Here is a 20,970-nt window from a genome sequence, read left to right as displayed (position 1 = left end):
ACTCTGAGTACAACTTAGTTCGATACCACCCACAATCTTTTTAGACAGCATTTTCAAAGTAAAACTAGGAGGAGGGGTGTGATGGTCCCATGGGTCACTAGGTCAGTCACTCCTAACTCCCACTAATCTCCCCACAAAATATTCCACTGCCACCACTTGTAAGGTTATGCTATTTGTTGACCTAAAATTAATAACCCCTCCTAAATACAAAAGGGCAAATTGCACATTTTCAGGAATAGTATAAAGAGATTTGGGACATTGTTCTGAAGTCTAAGGCATCTTGTCAGTAGATTACCACTTCAGAGCTTTTTTCTTTAAAATAATACAGAGATCTTTATCACTTTACTGCTTTCAAATGGTTAAACTGAAAATGCATACCTGTTTGATAAAAATATAAGAACAAAGGAAGGTGCAGCTTTTTAAGGACACCATAAGCAGCATACTCTGAATCAGTGTGTGTGTGTTCAGTATCTTTCAAACTAATATGCCTGGTGTGATAAGAGTGGAGCTGTGGTAATGATGCAGTTTCCATAGCAACTGGTTCATTGGAGGGCTAGACCTCTGTCTAGGGTGCTGTCAGTATGTGTGGAGTTTCCAAGAACAGAAAGTCCCAAAGAAGGTTTGCTTTCACCTAATCCAGTTTTAATTGAACTCCAGAGACTTTGAAGTGAATCTACAGACCAGGCAGATACTGTTCCAACGAGAAATGAAGACACGTTTTAGTTAGGCCTCAGCTGCTTCTAAACTGATAACTTCTAATAGTTGATTCATCGGGAATTGTTCAATGATGCTTATTAGAGTTTCTGTGGTTGCATTTGGGGTTCTAATATAAATCTAGTTGTACTTCTTGTCATAACCAAGTTTTGTCCATTTACTATGAGCTGCAAACTTTTCATCAGCCCTCTGTTTGCATTCCTGTGTGTTGTTGGAAAGATCAAGGAAATCATGAGTTTTAACTCTGGTGTTCATAGAATAAGGGTTTTATTTGTTGATAAATTAATTCAGAATCCAAGGGGGCGTATCCACTGCTGAAAGCAGCCCCATGTATTCTCTGACTCCTACCTTCCTTCTAACATCTTGTGATATAACATGCATGGCGAGGTGACTCCCATGCAGTCCCAGCTATGTTCTCCTCTAGCCAGTTTAATTAGCTTCAGCTTTCAGGAGCACGAGAGCTCAAGAATGCAATGATGTAATGTCATGCATTTTGTATTACTTGATATTGCTGAGGGGGGGAAAAGATGAGAGGCCTAACATCCTCCTTAGTTTTGCCCTAAGAATCTCAGCACCATGATGAGTTCCAAATGCAGATTATGAAATGCAATGCGTGAAGGAGCTTTGCTGCTCGAAGGGTGGGGACTTGAAATCATACGTGGGTGTCCTTGGCAGGCGTTAGAAGCTCTTTGAATCCTGGTGTGTAACTCTAAAAAGTTTCATGCTTCTGTAAAAATTCTTAATGGTGTAAGCACTGACTCAGGTCAGTGCCTGGGTTAAAAAGACTGTGTACTTCAGAGCAGGAATCTAGACCACAAGATAGAAATTATGTAAGTCAGTTTTGTTCTGTAGTGCAACAGCAGTGGCTTGTTTGGTGGTACAGAGCCACAGCAATAGCCTCCTGGCAGTAGCATCCGTACGGCTTACCAGGGCAGGGGGAGAGGCAGCATCAAAGTCAGGGCTGTTGTGGTGTCACACTGGAAGAAGCACTGGATTGTCGGGAGGCTATTGCTGTGGCTTCAGCCCATTGGGCAAGCTGGTCCTACAAGTACTTATTTTAGTGTAAGTACAGTGGTGCCCTGCAAGACGAACGCCTCGCAAGACGGAAAACCCGCTAGACGAAAGGGTTTTCCGTTTTGGAGGCGCTTCGCAAAACGAATTTCCCTATGGGCTTGCTTCGCAAGACGAAAATGTCTTGCGAGTTCCTGCGGGTTTCCCCCCCTTTCCCCCCCTTTTCCTAAGTCGCTAAGCCGCTTATCAGCTGATCCGCTGATAAGCCGCTTAACAGCTGATCGCTAAAAGCCGCTAAACCGCTAATAGCGCTAATCCGCTAAGCTGTCAATGGGCTTGCTTCGCAAGATGAAAAAACCGCTATACGAAGAGCCTCACGGAACGGATTAATTTCGTCTTGCGAGGCACCACTGTACTTACATTGTTAAACCACAGAGCCTAGGACTTGCCGATCAGAAGGTCGGCGGTTCGAATCCCCGCAATGGGGTGAGCTCCCGTTGCTCAGTCCCAGCTCCTGCTAACCTAGCAGTTCGAAAGCACGTCAAAGTGCAAGTAGATAAATAGGTACCGCTCCGGTGGGAAGGTAAACAGCGTTTCCATGTGCTGCGGCTTAGTCATGCTGGCCACATGACCTGGAAGCTGTACGCTGACTCCCTCGGCCAATAAAGCGAGACAAGCGCCGCAACCCGAGTCGGTCACGACTGGACCTAATGGTCAGGGGTCCCTTTACCTTTACCTACTTACCCATAAGGCTATTACCCACAATAACGTGTCTCACAAACAAGTAATAAGAAAACTTTTTTAAAAAGGTGGCTTAGAAACACTTTTAATAAACAGATAGCATGCCTCTATTTTTCACTTCACTATAGATAATGTTGCCTTTGCTTATCTATATTAGGCAAACATTATTGCATGAAGGCTATATTAATAATAATGATAAACTGCTTCAGTGTTTCCTAAAATGAGTCTAGCCTTCACTCATGGCTGCAAGAAGCGAGGAAGTTTTAACTTCCATTTCAAATTAACTATATTTTAATGTTACGTCCAAACCACACTGTCATTAATCTTAACTATAGTTTATTGAAAGAAACCAGCTTCCTAAGCCACAGTCTGAAGTTGGCTTGCTTCAGTATACCATAGTTAAGACTAACCACAGTTTGTCCAGGTTCAGACAACGTACTAAACTGTGGCTAGTCAAAACTGGATGTGAAAACTCCCATTTCTCCCCATTGAGTTTGTCTACTACAAAAAGGGGACTAACCATTTTCTCCTCCATCTCTAAGAATGAGCTTTGTGCAGTCACGTGCATGAGGGAGGAAATTAAGCAGGAATCTACATTTAATAACAGTTTCTCTTTATGGGAGAACCAAGAAACTATGGTTTCAACAAGATAGCATATTAAACCATAGCTCAATATGTTGTCTTGTTTGGATACCATTAACCATAGTTCCTTAACCCTAACAATAAGAAATTTTGGCTAACTGTGATTTCCTGGATTGATTTCCTGCTTGTGAATACTTATTCATATTTTAACTTGTTAAGACAATATATGATAGTCATGCATGGCTAATATGTTTTGATGTCTGAATAGTTGCTTACATTGTTTTGAGTTGACTAAGTGCATCTCTTATCTTTTTTTAATTAGATACTTGCTTATACAGAAGGACTCCATGGGAAATGGCTGTTCTCAGAGATTCGATCCGTCTTTTCTCGGCGGTATCTCTTGCAAAGCACAGCCCTGGAAATCTTTATGGCAAACAGAGGTAATACTCTACTGGAAATAGTACTGGAAGGCTTGAAGTATCAGCCTATGTTTGATTGGATGATGATGATGATGATGATGATGATGATGATGATGATTACTGCTATGGGTTGTATTTTAAAATAGGAATCATTTTTAGTTTGGGCCCAGTTTTCCAATATGTTAAGGTAATACTGAATCCTGATTCTATCTTTTGCGGCATTAGCTACCCCTCCCAGTTTGCTGACATTTGCATACCCTCAGTTCCTTCATCCAAGTCATTTAGAAAGTCAACAATGGGCCCAGGACAGAACTCTGTGGCACTCCATTTCCTGCCTCTTACATGTGAATAGCCATTTCATCCTTTGGTTGTAGTGTTAGAAGGTTATATTGCTGAAGAATGCAATTAGTCCTCTTTTTCACTTCCCACTAGAAACTTGTATCATTAGTTTGTGTGTTCTAGGCTCAAGCTGCAATAATTGTTCCAGACTGATCTTATTTCTCCCCAGTTCCTTTTTCTTCTGTGCCACACTGAGCTAAGCCAAAGTTAGGCTTCATGTATCTTCTAAACCAGGACTCATAGTTACACTCTCTCCTCACTAAGTATGAGCTGCAGCCAAGATTTGTCCTTGTGAAGAAGCAAAAAGGACAGAGGAGAGAAGTAAAGCAGCTGTGAGCTGCTATCCAGGAGCCTACACATTCATGTAGTCCCGGTAAGCCATAACTTGGCTTACTTTTTCATGCAAGTCAGGCCATTGTATCAGGGAAGTAACTTAAAGATATATGCATTGAATTTCCAGAGTTCTGTTATTTTCATTATGCCAAGAAACCCAGCATAATTGAAGTGAATAAAGTATCAATTCTTTTTATCCACAGTTGCTGTCATGTTCAACTTTCCAGATCCCGCTACAGTAAAGAAAGTGGTCAATTGTCTACCTCGTGTTGGGATTGGTACTAGTTTTGGATTGCCCCAAACTAGGTATGAAGAATCCTTTGGGAAACAGAGCAAACAAGCATGACCTGAAACACAGAAAGGAAGTGGAAACAAGAAAAAGCAGTTTCCACTGCCTTGTTTCAGTAACACTGTCCTTTTCTTTGCTATCTTCAGTTTGCCCTATGCAGGCACAATTGACTTCTACCTTATGCTTACTGTTTACTAGGAAAATGAAATAATACTTAGAAGTATTATGCGGTGGATGATGCAGATATTAGCAGAGAACATGATAATTGTAAGATGTGGAAAACTAGAATAGAACGAATAGATGTCGGATAGAATCAGTGGTCTATGATCACAAAATGAAGGCTGAATTGGAAGGCATACATGTTGTTCTCAGTGCTGGATGTGATATGAGAATGAGGCAAAATACTGGAAGAAGGAAAAAGGCACACTCTGATTGTGATGGGCAGAAATTGTGCCAGATCCAGAATTAAAAGAAAATGGCTGCTTTATAGTAAAGTGACTGCTTTTCTGTAATGATCCCATGTATTAAAAGGGAATATCATGGAAAATTAACTGCTAAGTTAATGAGTGTGGCTTCTTTAGGCCTCCAAGATTTGAAACTTTTATTTAAATTCTGCAGCACTTGAAATTTGTGACAAATTAAAAGTGGATGTGAGGAGCTAGCAAGGAGTTTTGTCATTGTGGTATGGTGCTGTAGTTGATTACCCACTTGCAGGTGAAGACTGGAGAATGCACTGGGGTGAAAGGCAAGGAGGCACCCGAGACCAGATGTTTTGCCTTGAAGCTGGGCTGGGATGCCTTGAGCCTGATCTTTCACTTTAACTCTCAGTTTGAAATTTGTGAAGATACTAGGACCATTGTGTGTAACTTTAAGGCATCTGAAGAGTGCGGTGAGAAACATCAAAAGTTGGAGTTCCCCTTCCAGCAGGGAGAAGAGACCAAGATATGTGTCTCGTTTGAGGTCAAGCAGGTTGATAGCAAAGCTGTATAAAGGGCCAGAACTTACGTTCCCAATTTGGCTAAGGCTAGAAGAACGCTTATAGTACCTCTTTGTTGCTGGTGATCTTGATGTTATAGTTTTAATATTAAAAACTGTCAAGTTTAAATGATGCTCTTTGGCCCCATCAGTCTCGTATCAATAAGGATAACTTACTAAAAGGAGAAGATGATATTTGGAAGGAATAAGTGGATATGGCATGATTTCACAGTATCTTACCTAACATAATGATTTTATCTTTCAGGCGCATTTCTATGGCCAGTCCGCGTCAGATCTTTAAAGCATCAAATATGACCCAGCGATGGCAGCACAGAGAAATTTCAAATTTTGAATATCTCATGTTTCTAAACACTATAGCAGGTAATAATGGTTGTGCTTCATAAAGGATAACTTGAGCAAATAATTCATTTTTGCATAGGATGTTGCAGATACTAATAACAAGAATTCTGATGTTGCCTCTCAAAGAACTATTGTTCTTCTTGATCACCAGGGCGTACTTACAATGATTTAAACCAGTACCCGGTATTTCCTTGGGTTATCACTAACTATGAATCAGAAGAACTGGACCTTACGCTTCCAAGCAACTTCAGAGATTTGTCAAAGGTATTTTTTTCCCACATGGCCTTTACATATTATTATATCAAATATATGATAATACTGTACGGTAGGTCTTAGTATTTTGTACATGTGTTTTTCATGTTTCTTGTCAGTAGAGACTTGTCAGTTTGACAGTTCTGTAAGAGAATAGTGGTGGGCAGGACATTTTTTTCAGCCGGAACATGACAGAACTCAGTTCTGGCACCTCTCAGGTGGGTGCCATTGCCATTCTAAGAGAATAAGGAAGGTGTTCATGGACGGTGTTCTAGCAAAATAGCACTGGTGTTGGGGAAAACAAATGTTGCTACAAAATGTATTTTATGTATTCAAACTGTGTAGCCCAGCAACATTGATTTGGATTCAAAAAAACATATATAACTACAAAGTTGATATATTTAGGCTTAAAAGATTTCAGCTTCACTTGAAGACAAGGATGCACATGATGAGTAGACTAATGCTTTAAACAGTAAAAAGAACCCCTCATGCCAGCCCTGCTAATTTTCTCCTGAAAGAATAGCAATTCATTCTAGAAGAGGAGGCAGGCCACAGTTGGTACTGTGTACCCCTCCTGGATACACCTGTACTGGTACTGTACTGGTATTAAAGCCCCCCCAAACTTTCATAGTGAGTAAATGTTATGCATGTGGATATAAGTATAGAAATATGAACTCCTAATTTGTCTGGCTTCAGTAGAAGTTGAGTATAATACATGAAATTGCCCGCACAGGGAGTTGTATCCAAACCTGTATTAAAAACCAGGACCTGGTCCTAGAATGTATAAAATTATTATAAGTGTGCGTGTGTTGAACGTATATACCAAGTAACTTTTCTTTATTACTACCAAGTCTCCATTTGTCTGGGATTAAAAGAAAAAAATTCTTGGTCAAATGATGTCCCTGTTAACTTATCGTACATTTCACATGAATTATGAAGTTTTTTTGCAAAGGTTTCTTGTAAGAAGAAGTGAAGAAGGACGCTGGGCTTAATAGATCCCTAGGTCTGATGTAAAAGGGCTACTATTTGCAGGAGAGATGTAAGAAACTGGAGATACCCAAAGCAGAAAGGAGATCTGAAGCATCCATTCCCTGAAGTGTAAATTGAAGGCAGTTACCTGAACTACCTATGGATTCAATATGGATTCAACTACCAGTAGATTGAATAAACCTTTTGTTTCCACCTAGCCTCTTCATAGAAAAGGTAAAGGGACTCCTGACTATTAGGTCCAGTCGTGACCAACTCTGGGGTTGCGGCGCTCATTTCGCTCTATAGGCCGAGGGAGCCGGCATAAAGCTTCCAGGTCATGTGGCCAGCATGACTAAGCCACTTCTGGCAAACCAGAGCAGCGCATGATAACGCTGTTTACCTTCCTGCTGGAGCAGTACCTGTTTATCTACTTGCACTTTGACGTGCTTTTGAACTGCTAGGTTGGCAGGCGCAGGGACCGGGCAATGGGAGCTCACCCCGTTGCAGGAATTCGAACCGCCAACCTTCTGATTGGCAAGTCCTAGGATCTGTGGTTTAACCCACAGCACCACCTCAAAATAGGTTTTTTATATGTCAAATATACATAGTCTATGATGCTCACTTGTTTCCTACAGCATCTCTCTTATGTCCAGAAAAAGCTGCACATCTGGCCGCACCAACTGAGTAAGAGATGAAATAAATAAAATGGCCTGCTAAGCAATCATGTTGCTGATGCTGTTATGCCTAGCTAATGGGACTGTAATGTGTGTATGCTGCTATTTTTGTAGGAGTTGTTTAACTTTTTGTAGGCTCTGTTGCTGCTTTTCTAGCCATAACTGAAGTCGCTCATTTATACCTCCATTTTAACATTTCCCTCTCCAGTCGTGATGCTTCAAAATGTAGCTGTGTTTCATTTTTAAGTGCAAGGTGAGCTCCTTAGGATTCTAGCAAATCCTTCCAGAGGGCAAAATAAGATAAAGAGTGTAAAACAGGTAGTGGAAATGCTTTAAGACCTGTAATGGTGAGCGCACACACAGAGAGAATCCTCCATTCTCACAGCTGAAAAATAAAAGTGCAAAGATTCTACTGGGCTACAGTACTTAAAATTTATGTTGTAGCTAAGCATACAGTTAAAAAAACACCCCAGGCTTTTGTATGTATTTTAACCTCTAGTGCATTATCTTAGCAACGTTTCTGTCTTGAGTGTTGATTTATTGCTGCTGTTGTTCTCCAGGCACTGTTTGTGTATTGAATTGAATGTTTGTGTCTTTGCAATCTGCATCTCAACTTATGATCCATTCTTCCTGCATTTAACTGCAGTTGATCAGACATCACTTCTTTTATCTGCTGCATTTTTAGTGCGGTTTCCGATTAATGCTATCTTCTTGTCAGTGTCCATTTTTCAGGGTTTGGTTACTGTATGGAGTATTCAAGCTCCATCACCCATGTGTTTTGTTCTTCCTGCTGAGCTCACATTCATTATCTGACCCAGTGTTAAATGAAATCAAGTTTGAAATTCTTAACACCAATACCAAATGCTAAGTCCCACTGAGCTCTATGAGGTTTAGGGGGGAAGTGGGGCAGATTGATGCAGAAAAATTCAATCGCATATTTTATGTAACAAAAATGAGTCAAATAATATATATTTTTGCTTTATGCATGACATAACGAATCAGTATTATAAAAGTAATCAAAAGAGTCATTGAAGTTAGAAGATAATGAGAATATAATGACTTGAGTAAAAAATGGGTTTTGTATCATTCTGCCACACCTACAGGGCACTTTGATACTTTGGATGGGGCACTTTGATACAAAGCATAAATTGTATGAGAATGGTAATTATTTACAAAAATTTAATGAAAAAACCAATTTTTATTGTGAGAGATCATAATTAGCCGTACAATTTGTTACTTAATATCTTAATTATGTATCAAAACTAACAGTGTTTCACACGTATCATATACTTTATGGCAGGTTTTCTTAACAAAACATCAAAACTTATATTTATCTTTCCTCAAACACCTATCCATTTAAAAAAACACCTTTGGAAAAACTTAAAGAAGTGTAAGAACTCACATTAGGTAGTCAAAAAATAGTAATTTAAACAAAATGCTTATTAAAATTAGATAATTACTTAACCTTTAGCTTCTATTGCACATTATATCCACTTAAGTCAATAGAAAAAGTATAAAGAGATGGTGTTCGAGATGTGCCCTTTGAGAAATTTAGTTTTGGCAACTGCAAAACAACATCCTTGAAATCAACACTTGTCTTATCTTCTACAATGGAGAAGACAAACATACAAGATCCTGGTTTCTTCCTGAGATATGACACTTGATAATAGGTTGTTGACACCCATGGCTAATTGCCATAGTGGATGGAGCCAATACTAATCCAACACAACAGCCATCACATAAACAGAATAACTAGTTTAGTGATTTCATGCAAACTTGTGTATTGGGGCACTATTGTACACTAGTGGGGCACTTTTATATGTATCTTAGTGTATCAAAGTAACCCAACAGACATTTTCAAAAAAATAACAATTATTAATAAAACCGCTGAACTTGTTTAAAAATCACGTGTAATCCTGATTACTGAGTGGAATGACTTACCTTTGGTATTTTTAAATCTTAACTAAATGACGTAAAACAGCATTGGAACACTTTTACATTTCACATAATTTTTTAGTTGCCTGTCCTAAAAACACACCTACTCTCGCCAAATGCCAACGGCTAACTGGCGGGCGGCGCGGTCGCAACTGTTGTACTCACACATGTATAGACACCTTTTAGTGATGTCGCGGCATGAATAACGGTTCTCAGTATTGAAATATTGTTGGTGTATCAATCTGCCCCTTGCAACAATGTGCCCCACCTCCCCCTATGTCTGAGTTAGAGATATGTAATTATCATTTATTTAAAGCAACAATCCAGAAGATACTGTTTGCAATGCTTATTAATGATGAATAGTGAGATTTTGGGAAAAGGTAAAAAACAAACAAACCCTTAAAGTATTGTTTAATATATTTATCTTTAATTTATGGAACAACTGTTGAAGATGCTTTACTTTACCAACAATATACTGTGCCAAAACTTTATCTGCTTCTTGCACTTGCAGTGTTTAACCATGTAATCTAGTATCATGCTTCTGTAGGATTCTGGAGCCTTTGATATCAGGCAGGATAAAAGTCTAACTCTAAAGATTGATGTGAACTTTTAAAAAATCAACTTTAGGGTTGAGGTGCAGTTTAATAGTTTCCAGAGTCTATATGTCTTATTTAAATAAAACCCCAGAATACCTTGAACCTATGAACCTCACACTTGCATGCAGCTTTTACATGCTTTGTTTAATGGTAGCATGCCTACGTAAGCTTCTTTCAATGTCCTGTACAACTTTCAGAAATAGTTTCCAATGCAACACTGTGGGGGAACAGAATGGAAACTTACCCTAGTGCATATTTCGCAGGGCTAGAGCTTCCAATTGTAGTTTCAGTCTTTAAAATCTGAAAACGAGGATCTTTGCTTGATATGTAGAATTTTAACATTTTTGTTTACTTACTTCAGAACTAACATACCACACATGGTCCAAGTGGATTCAGTGTTCTTAAGGTGGTTAAAGTCATTATAGTTTGTGTAAAACATTACTTCTCCAGTTTAGCTAGTACATATTCAAAGATCTCTTCACAGGATATTTAAATAAATCGCTTTTCTAAAAATGCACTCTACGGCTTAGGTGTATTTTTAAGGTATTAAATCAAATCAGGAGTATGAAGTGATAACAGTAATAGCAACACACCATGTCTTCAGTGTACACAACAAAATACCCATGGGCTTGATAAAAATGCTTATCACAATCCATTGGTTATACTTGTCAGTCAGATAAAAGCAGCAGCTACAAATAGTTGTCTGAGCCATGAAAAAGGCATATGACCCTTAAGCAATCCAACCATGGGCTACTTATCTGTTCGCCTTTGCCACAATAATAATAATATATATAAAAACCTGTAAAGATATATACATTTTAAAATAAATATGCTGTATTATAAGAGTGCTTAGAATTATTAGGTTAGTGTCTGTGTTGTGCGCACATCATGGGTATTATCCCAAAGCCACTGCTATTTTGTGACACTATAATATATGATTTATTGTGTGGAATAGGCTGAGACTATGTGAATAGGATTTGAACGGTAGAAAAATAATTTTCTCCTCCTGTTGAGTGGACTCGAAGCACCGCCTTTATCATTCCTGAGCAGTTTAAGCTTTAAACCTTATCCTGTAGTTGTAGACTAGTTAGGTTTTGTGTTCAAGTTGGCCTAGTATAGCACGGTGCCACTTCTCAAAAAAGATACTAATGGAGATGAAAACTTTCTAGACAATTATTCTATAATGGCACAGTTCCCTAGAATTAACATCTCCCTGCTAGATGTCTCTCTTTAATATGTCCCCTAACCCCCGCCCCTTAGTTCTTCCCTCAGGTGGTCAAGGCTATTGTGGTAACACCTAGCACCAGCACAGGCTTAGTTCATTTAAAATGCAAATGAGTTGTAGGGCCAGAGACAAAGGACAAGGTGCTCCTATATTCTATGTTTAGAAGTCAACCATGCTAGCAGTTGAAACTTAGTTACACTCACTGATGAGACAGCATTCTTCACTATATCTGAGTTTAACAGGTGCAGAGAAATGGACATGATATGCACAGCTCTGTTTTCCAACAAATGTCACTCTCTGTCTCCCCTCCTCAAAAGAAAGAAAGAAAGAAAAGAAAAGAAAAGAAAAAAGCATTTTCTGTCTCGGGCAACTTCCTCACTCTGCCTAATTGTAGGGCCAGCCTTACAACATTGGTTTCTTAATCAGGATTTGAAACCAGCTTTGAGGCTGTTTTAAAACACCTGTATCCAATCATGGCTAGCCTCAGGTGGTGTTGATGTAGGCCTTAATGATTACTGGGGAGGGAAGAGGTTGTAGGAGAGGAGCACAAACCTGATTGCCATTTCCAAGTCCTAAGGATAAGGCAACAGAGAAGCTACACCCATCCTGGTCTCACCATTAGATAGTGTGATGCAGTCACCTCATTTTGGGTATCATGAAATGGCAGCATATTGTTAGTTTATTCATTTTATTATTGTGGTATCTCCCAGAAAGAGATGTCAGTGGGATTGTAGTTGTGCTGGTTGTAGTTAGAAGGTTTTGAATAGCTCATGGATATGACTTCGTTGGATTTTCTTTTATAACACCTGCAGAATACGTAAGTAACATGTTTAGCGTCTGCCTGGATTTCTCAGTTAAAACTCTTGGATCTCTTACAGCAGCATCTAACCATTTAATTGTGTTGCTCTTATTGCTAAGCAAGCCCATTGCTGCAGCAAGTAAGATGGATTGTATTACTGTAGGTCAAAGGACTGCTCATTTTCCTGTGAATGTCATTTCTTCTGTGTGGGCCAGTGAGCAGCTCTTGGCACTCAGTTTCCATAAGCACATTTATGGCTGATGCATCACGATTGGGAATTTCCTAGCTTTGGCATCCATATTAAAATAATGCCTCTTCAAAGCCAATTAAGTAGAACAGTAGTTACTAGCTCATTTCAGAGTGTGATAGTAAACATAAATCGAACATTTTATATAAGAGGATAAAAAGAGAATTTTAGAAGTGTTTTTTGCCTCGAATGTTTGATAATTAGTTAACTATTAGCAAGGCCTCATAGCAGTTGTCAGGAAAATATGGGTCACTGTGGTAGAATGTATTAGCCCAATACATTGTCTCCATTTTATTGTGAAGCTGCTGAGGAAGCCATGATATACAGCACTGTCATTACAGATCTATTGTTACAGGGGTTCCACAGTCTTCTGTGTACTGCCATTAATTTATAGCAGTAAACAATATGTAGCCTACCGACTGCAGCAAAGCAGAATCTTTTAATGAGGTGGATGTTATTACCACAATAAATCAGTGCATTTGTGTAATGTATAATTCAATGTGTGTATTCCCTCTGTAACTTCTCTGAGTAAGCTGATAGTGTATCATTGTCAGTACACAACTCCATAGTTCTTTATTTGTAAGCCTTTCTCCCACAGTTGGTGTATTTATTTTTATATTATATTATATTATATATATATATATGGCTTGCAAATAAACATGACATGCCTTGATGGTTGTCCTGTTGCCAGGTTTCAGAAACCAAGTGTAGCAAAAAAAAAAAAGGGGGGGGGGTTAGTTTAAAAATCAATACTGTGCATTCTGTCTGTATGGATCTCCACATGATACCTTTTATTTCTTTTTTCAAAAGAGAATTAAATCGATTCTAATTGGTTTTAGCTTTATATTCAGTGAATGTAATTCTATAAGTATTGATCTGTGGTGGTCTTATTTGTAGAATAATAAAAGCAAGAGCAGCAAAAAGCGTATTTTTGAAAGCTTTAATGCCGTACGAACACCGTATTGTTTACATTGTTACTAAATATAATTTATTTACCAATGATCTTTTTGTCTTCCTTTTTAAAGCAAAAGAAAGCATGGCTGAATAGTGTCACAAAGCAAAAGATGAAGTAGATTCCGTAATGGTTCTTTGACAAATGCAATAGTTTACATCAGACTAAACTGAAGTCTTCCTTGGAATGTTTTCTGCTGCAGTTAAAAAGCCTTTTATATAGCAACCACTTCTTTTAAAAACTGTAATATTTCAAATTAGAAAACTTCCAGTGGTTAATGACATTTTTTTTTTGGTAAAGAAAGGAGTAGAAAGATATCTACCAACAAAAGCAAAACAAAGTACAGTTCCATTGATAAATAACAATATAAATGATAGTATGTCAGTCTGTTTCTATTAACAATGTTGTCATCTACAAAAGTAACATGGGAACAAGAATTCCATAAATGCTTCTGGTTTTCTAAAACTAATTTCTGCTAGTCTCTTGTGAATCAATTTTCCCCCAATGAAAATTACGTCCCAAAGATGGATAAGTAGTACATATTTTGGGTAGATATTTGGTATGTGCTCCTCCCCCACACTACCTTGAGCCCAAGATGGAGTCTAGTGAAGAATTATATCTCTCATCTCCCAACTCCCCACAACTTAAATTCAGTTCTGTATTCATAATTTGCAGGTTGGGAAGGGAAATGTTAATTACAGGTAATTGGTATCTTACGCATATTTTACTTACCAGATCGCAGCTTTGTGTGCTTGGATGGGAAATGATTATTTAAAGAAATAATATAGAAATAATATAGAAAATGGGGAAGGGCTGGTGGAAAGAAGGGGCAATGGGTGGTCCGTGTCCAGCAACACTCCCACTCCCTACACCCCCCTTCTCTTCCTTTCTGTGGGGCTGGCTTAGAAACAGCGACTCACCCAAATGCTGTCTCCTCAGGGACCAGAGCAGTAGCATCTCCAGGAAGGAGCCAAGCAGCAGCTGTTAAGAAACCTGGTATTGTAAGCAAGCTGGAGGGCTAATAGCTCTCTCTCTTAACAGCTCTCTGCTTTGGGTTTTCCATATTCAAAGAGAACATGGGCCCGATCAAGTAAAACAATAGAAATACTTAACTGACCAATCACATCGGTTCTGCCCCCCCTAACAGAAGTCCTGCCCCCCCTAATCCTGGCCACGCCCATGAAAGGGAACACACACACACAAAAAAAAACAAAACAAAACAGGAAGTGGAGGGAGATGGGGGAGAGGTTCTAAGAGAAAGAAAGGTTTATGGGTTTACAGGGAGAGAAGAGAAAGAGCAACGGGAGTCATAGAATTGTACAATTGAAAGGGACCACACAGTGATTGCGTGGGAATGATCCATGCTATTGAATGCATTCAGATCTTGCCAAGGGAAGCAGTTCCACTTGTGTTTGCAGTATGTATATGAGACACTTGGCAATAATTACTTCATGCATTGCTGAAGTAAGAAGATTGTACAGTTACATCTGGGTTGAAAAAGGTCACTTACCTCCCTCTTATTATGCTTACTTGCATTCAAATTCAAAACTATTTGATTTATTATTCTTGTTATTGTTATCATAGTAATAATAATGTACTATGTGTTTAATTTTGACTAGTAATTAAGTGGAAGACAACAAATGTCAATATTATAATGTGATGAGTATGTTTCTTTTTCTCACCCATAGCCTATTGGGGCTCTGAATCCCAAAAGAGCTGCATTCTTTGCTGACCGCCATGAAACATGGGAAGATGATCAAGTTCCAAAGTTTCATTATGGCACTCACTATTCAACAGCAAGTTTTACACTCACCTGGTTGTTAAGAATTGTAAGTAGACTTTGAAAGAGTTTTATTTGAAATTTGTAAGGGAAGTTGTAACTTAGCATGGATCTTTCAAATCGAAAAGGGGTGGCAGCAACAGAGATTTTGAAAATTGATTAAAATCAATGGGTTCAGTCCAAAGAACTTTCACATATGATGGTAGCATTTGGAGGCTGACTTCCCCCTGCCCTTTAACCCTCCAGAGCACCCAAAAAATGCTTGGACAAGGGTCAGCAGACCTGCTACGGCCACTGGTATTGGATATTGGTTCAGGGGACTAAGGGAAAGGAGTGTTTGTGGGAAATCAGGCAGAGGCACTTTGTATGTATGGAGACGAAGGTTCCACCACCTGCATTTTGCATGCTCTCTATTCCTTCTCAACTCTCCATTCCACAACCCATGCCCCTCAGCATGATTCCACAACTGTCTGGTAGCATTTTATTTGGAGGGAGGCCTTGCAAGAAGATGAGGGATCTGGAAATCCAGATTCTGCCTGTGACTGTCCACTAGCGAACTCTGGATTCACCCCATGTCTGATTATTGCCTATCAGAACTACAATTACTTTCAAATACAGTGGACGCTCGGGTTGCGAACGTGATCCGTGCTGGATGCACGTTTGCAACCCGCAGCGTTCACAACCCGCATCTGCGCACATGTGGGTTGCGATTCAGCGCTAATGTGCATGCGCAAAGCACGATTTAGTGCTTCTGCTCATGCACGATTGCTGAAACCCAGAAGTAACCCATTCCGGTACTTCCAGATTTCGGCAGTCCACAAGCCGAAAAAACGCAACCTGAAGCAGACGCAACATGAGGTATGACTGTAATCGCAATGATAATGGTTTTTTGTTTACACTTTTCAAATAAGTATGAAAACTCTTTCTTAAAATATGTTTTTAAAGCTGGTTTCTCTCTATGTTTCTTTTCGTTTAGAACTACTTTTTGCATGCAAGTTGTTTTTTTTAAGAAATGAAACATAATCTGACCAATTAATGCAGATTGCATGTGAATCACTGATAAGTAAAATAAGCTTTTAAGATGCAATCTAGAAATAGAATTGCCCCCTTTTGAAGTAATATTGTAATATGTTTACAAATAGTGTTTCAGATGGCCAGACGTCTAATATTTATGAAACAGGCCACATTTCTGTAAAATAAACTGGAATGATGATTTATCTGATAGAAACTAATTTCTTTGGGAAAGCATTAGCAGCACATCATTAATTAAACCTTGTTACATTGGTACAAGCAGACATAAATCCTTGAAGTAATTTATGGTATTTTGCTAATTTCAAGCAATTATCCACTAATATGCGCTTAAGTGTCCTCTGACTAGCAGGAGGTTTTTCAATTGCTCAAACATTTTTCTTTCCTTAATTGTGAACTGTAAAGTTGCACATTCTGATGTTATAGTCATAGGAAAGTTTTGACTCTGGATAATATTTAGGATCCAGAGAGCCCCATAATTAGTTCCATGCACCCCAAAGATCTGCTTTTATTGAACATAATTCTTGCCCCTCCACCTCCAGGGCTAAATGAAAGCCACTTTGGAAACTGGGGAAAATTTCAAAAACAGTTTGCAAAGAGTCACGGTGGGGATGTGCTTGCTGTTTAAATAAAACAATTCAGATATCTCAAGGCCACCTGAAAGCTCAGACAGCCCCTTGGATCCTAGTATGTATGCATATATAAATCTAATGAATTAAATGAGTTAGATCCAGGCTTCAACTTTCATTGACGGAAAGGCTTCTGCCATTATGGAACACTTCCTCTATTTAATCACCTGAATATACACATTCCTAGCTATAGTATCAGTTGTTTAAAAGGCATTGAAATACAGTGATACAAAATGTAAGTGAATTTGGGAACCTGTGTTTTTCACTGATTGTGTTGATCTGTAGAATGAGATATTCTAGGAAAACAAGACACATCTTACCACGTTGTTGTTTTTCTTTTACTCTCCGCAAAAATAAAACCTGTCAATAACCTTTAGTGTTTCATTCTAATTGAGAATTGGCAAAATATATTTCCGCTTCTGTTTCTCTCTTCTCAGGAACCTTTTACAACATTTTTCCTAAACTTGCAAGGGGGCAAATTTGATCATGCAGATAGAACTTTTTCATCAATTTCAAGGGCATGGCGCAATAGTCAACGGGACACCTCTGATATCAAGGTAAACTTCAGTGACCATTCTTCACTTCCTATAGTGAGCTTTCATATTGATGATGTTCTGTTAATATAGCACCATCAAAGTGCACACTGCTTTACAGAGTACAAAGGGATTGGTTCCTGTGTTGGAGAGCTAAGCAGTCTAAGATTTGACAGAGGGGGAACAGTGGGAAATGAAGGGAAATGGAGGCAAGGGGTGATTGCTTCAGGTGCAGTAGTTTGTTATACAAGGGAGGGTAACTAGTGTGTGAAATGTTCTTGGACTAATACTGAATGATTTTGAATCTATTAGATTTGCTAGGCATATAACCTTTAAGAAGCTGCAAAGATTACAGAAATAAATTCACTTAGTATTATGGGCTGATGGTGACTCTGAAGTCTGCTAAAAACTGTGTGCTATTTTACAGCATTGATGTAACTAAATATGCACCCCCAGCTCCTGAACGTATTTACACTACTATATTCAACATACTACATGCTGAGGTCAGAGATCAAGGACCACTAATGTAAGCTTTCAATAATATGAGCAGAGACAGACTTTTGCCGAAAAGGCCTATCAAATCAGATTAATGTGTCTCTGAACTCTAATATTATTTGCCAAAGGGGCAAAGTAACTACAGACTAACTTGGCTTTCTTAGTGTACTGCTATCCCCGCCCCCGCCTCCTTTCCATAAAAGAATAAGATGGTCACTTTGAAGGAGAAGAGACACCCATCTACTTATAGGATAATGATCTAGGAAGCTAATCAAAAACTTAAATTGTAAGCTTTAATCTTATAAAGTTGAAGCCCATTGTATTTAACTAATCCTCTATAAGTAACAAATTAATATTTGTTGGTATGAAATAGGAAAAAAAGAAGATTATTATTAAAAATGGTTAGTACAAGTCAGGATGCAAACAACTATAAACCTAGTTCCATAGTCCAAACCACTTCACCTACATGCATAGGAAATGGCTTTTGGCATCCCTCTGTGATTGTCTCCAGTGTGGAAAGGGAAGTTTGTATGGGCCAGAAAGGTGGGACGAGCTGCCCAGGAATGGCCTTGTAGCCCTGCAAGGCCTCCAGTCTTATAGTCCAAAATCTTACATGATGCTGGGACTTCTCTTAGTGTTGGGTTCATTTTTGAGAACTCTATGTTCAAAATGTTTTTTAGCCCACCTAACTTAATGCAGGGACGCAGGTGGCGCTGTGGGTTAAAGCCTCAGCGCCTAGGACTTGCCGATCGAAAGGTCGGCGGTTCGAATCCCTGCGGCGGGGTGCGCTCCCGCTGCTCGGTCCCAGCGCCTGCCAACCTAGCAGTTCGAAAGCACCTCCGGGTGCAAGTAGATAAATAGGGACCGCTTACCAGCGGGAAGGTAAATGGCGTTTCCATGTGCGGCTCTGGCTCGCCAGATGCAGCTTTGTCACGCTGGCCACGTGACCCGGAAGTGTCTCCGGACAGCGCTGGCCCCTGGCCTCTTAAGTGAGATGGGCGCACAACCCCAGAGTCTGTCAAGACTGGCCCGTACGGGCAGGGGTACCTTTACCTTTACCTAACTTAATGCATTCCATTACATGGTTGACTATCTATAGTAAAAAAATGTTGTGGGAGATGTAACCATTTGACATTCTGTTTGACACTTGTCATATTATAGGTTCCAAATTAAATTACTTGTTTTTACTGACTATGTACTCCAAAATTACTATGTAAACTTAAGTTTAATTCTGTTCCAATCTGCAAAGTATTTAGCTGCTCACCTATGTGATTAGAATAAATATATTTTATTTATAAATCTTTGTTTGCCATGCCAGTATATACTAATAGTTTCATAATAAGTATCATTCCTTTCTCACCTCAGAAAATAGATACATTAAAAAAAAAAACACTACTATGTTCTCTTAGGAACTATTTTCATTACTGTACCTTAGTGTGATTATGTGAAGCGGATCTAATGAATAATTTAAAAAATCATGATAACCAAATAAACAGTGATGATAATGTCTGTGTGGCATTTATCCAGCATTTTTAACATATAAGCAAAGAAGCATGCTATAATTTAAAATTAATCCTTAATATATTGAATGCATTTGGTTTTGCCATGTAGCATATAACTATGGCAAGTAATGCAAAAATGCAATTGCTTTTCAAATGATATGCACTATCCTTAAATCATAAACTGATTTTGAATGGCTGAAGGCTGATTTAGTATATACAACAGTAGCTTTAAATTACCCTTTTGTGCATTAATTTGCAGTGTCCGTTATATGGCTTGTTTTGTCTGAAATATAAGACATTTACTTTAAAAAACAAAATGACAGTGTAGTGAGAATACAGTGATAAGCAAATTTCAACTAGGAATGATTTGTTACGAGATAAACAAAATCATAACTCTCTCTCACAGGGGGTGAAATGCACTCTGGTTTGCTCTGATACCTCCACCCCAGACCATGCAGCACCCAGTGGGCAGGGCTAGGAACACTAGTCAATGTTGATCCCCCGTGTCCTTTATTCCTCTGGACGCGGGTGGCGCTGTGGGTTAAACCACAGAGCCTAGGGCTTGCCGATCAGATGGTCGGCAGTTCGAATCCCCATGATGGGGTGAGCTCCCGTTGCTTGGTCCCTGCTCCTGCCAACCTAGCAGTTCAAAAACACATCAAAGTGCAAGTAGATATACAGGTACCGCTCTAGCGGGAAGGTAAACGGCGTTTCCGTGCGCTGCTCTGGTTCGCCAGAAGCGGCTTGGTCATGCTGACCACATGACCTGAGGGAGCTGTACGCTGGCTCCCTCGGCCAATAAAGTGAGATGAGCGCCGCAACCCCAGAGTTGGCCACGAGTCAGTCCCTTTACCTTTACCTTTACCTCCACCATCAGGCACAATTCAGCACCCTCCCAAGGCTGAGAAAATTAGTTAGCCAGTATTTTCTAGTTTCAGTGTAGCCTCATTGTGTGCTTCCTGCATGCTTGCAGCAGAGTCCAAGGCTTAAGCCTGATGCCTATAGCACTGTCAGGCCTAACAAGATAAGCATGAACAAGAGAAGGTGCAGGGGAGACTTACTGAGTCAGGTGACAGGCTAGTGCTGTTGAACATTGTCTAAAGTTGCAGAGGTCTGAGCATGACTCAAAAGGATTTCAGAACACCTGAACTGCTGAAATTTGAGATCCACTGGTCACTATTTCTGAGATCCAGTGGCATCACCATTAATGATGCTAATTTGGTAAGTGTCAGAGTATACATACACAAATGGTTTTAAAGCCTGCCTTTGACATCGAGTGAATTCACCTGAATTCAGCCAGTTCCCATACAACTTTGTTCAGAAGAAAGGATGACTGTCCTTATTTGCTATATGATCCATCAGATGAAAATTATCTGCAGTAAAAGTCAAATTGTAGTTAACTGTGTCAAAGTTCACATCTGTCTAATATTTTAAAGGTATTTTGGGAAGGTAAAAAATATGCTTTACATTCTACACAACTATGGAGTAAAAACATATGTTTGACTTAGAAGGAAGATGGGGGAAAGCGTTGGGATGGAATATATATATATATATATATATATATATATATATATTCACTTGACAAGAAGG

The 20,970-nt window shown here is 39.2% G+C and overlaps 1 protein-coding gene across 1 annotated transcript in view; it reads left to right on the top strand.

Annotated features, from left to right (window-relative positions):
- Positions 1-20,970, top strand: part of LRBA (LPS responsive beige-like anchor protein) — a 357,313-nt gene that overhangs the window by 251,588 nt on the left and 84,755 nt on the right. The window contains 6 exon segments of the mRNA XM_079990486.1: positions 3,371-3,488; positions 4,343-4,445; positions 5,669-5,784; positions 5,915-6,027; positions 15,101-15,241; positions 17,288-17,407. Of these exon segments, the coding sequence (XP_079846612.1) occupies positions 3,371-3,488; positions 4,343-4,445; positions 5,669-5,784; positions 5,915-6,027; positions 15,101-15,241; positions 17,288-17,407 (711 nt within the window).

The sequence above is a fragment of the Podarcis cretensis genome (genome assembly GCF_951804945.1).
Source record: "Podarcis cretensis genome assembly, chromosome: 9".
Lineage (NCBI taxonomy): Eukaryota > Metazoa > Chordata > Lepidosauria > Squamata > Lacertidae > Podarcis > Podarcis cretensis.
Note: the sequence above shows the minus strand (reverse complement) of the source record. Positions and strands in the feature narration are given on the sequence as shown.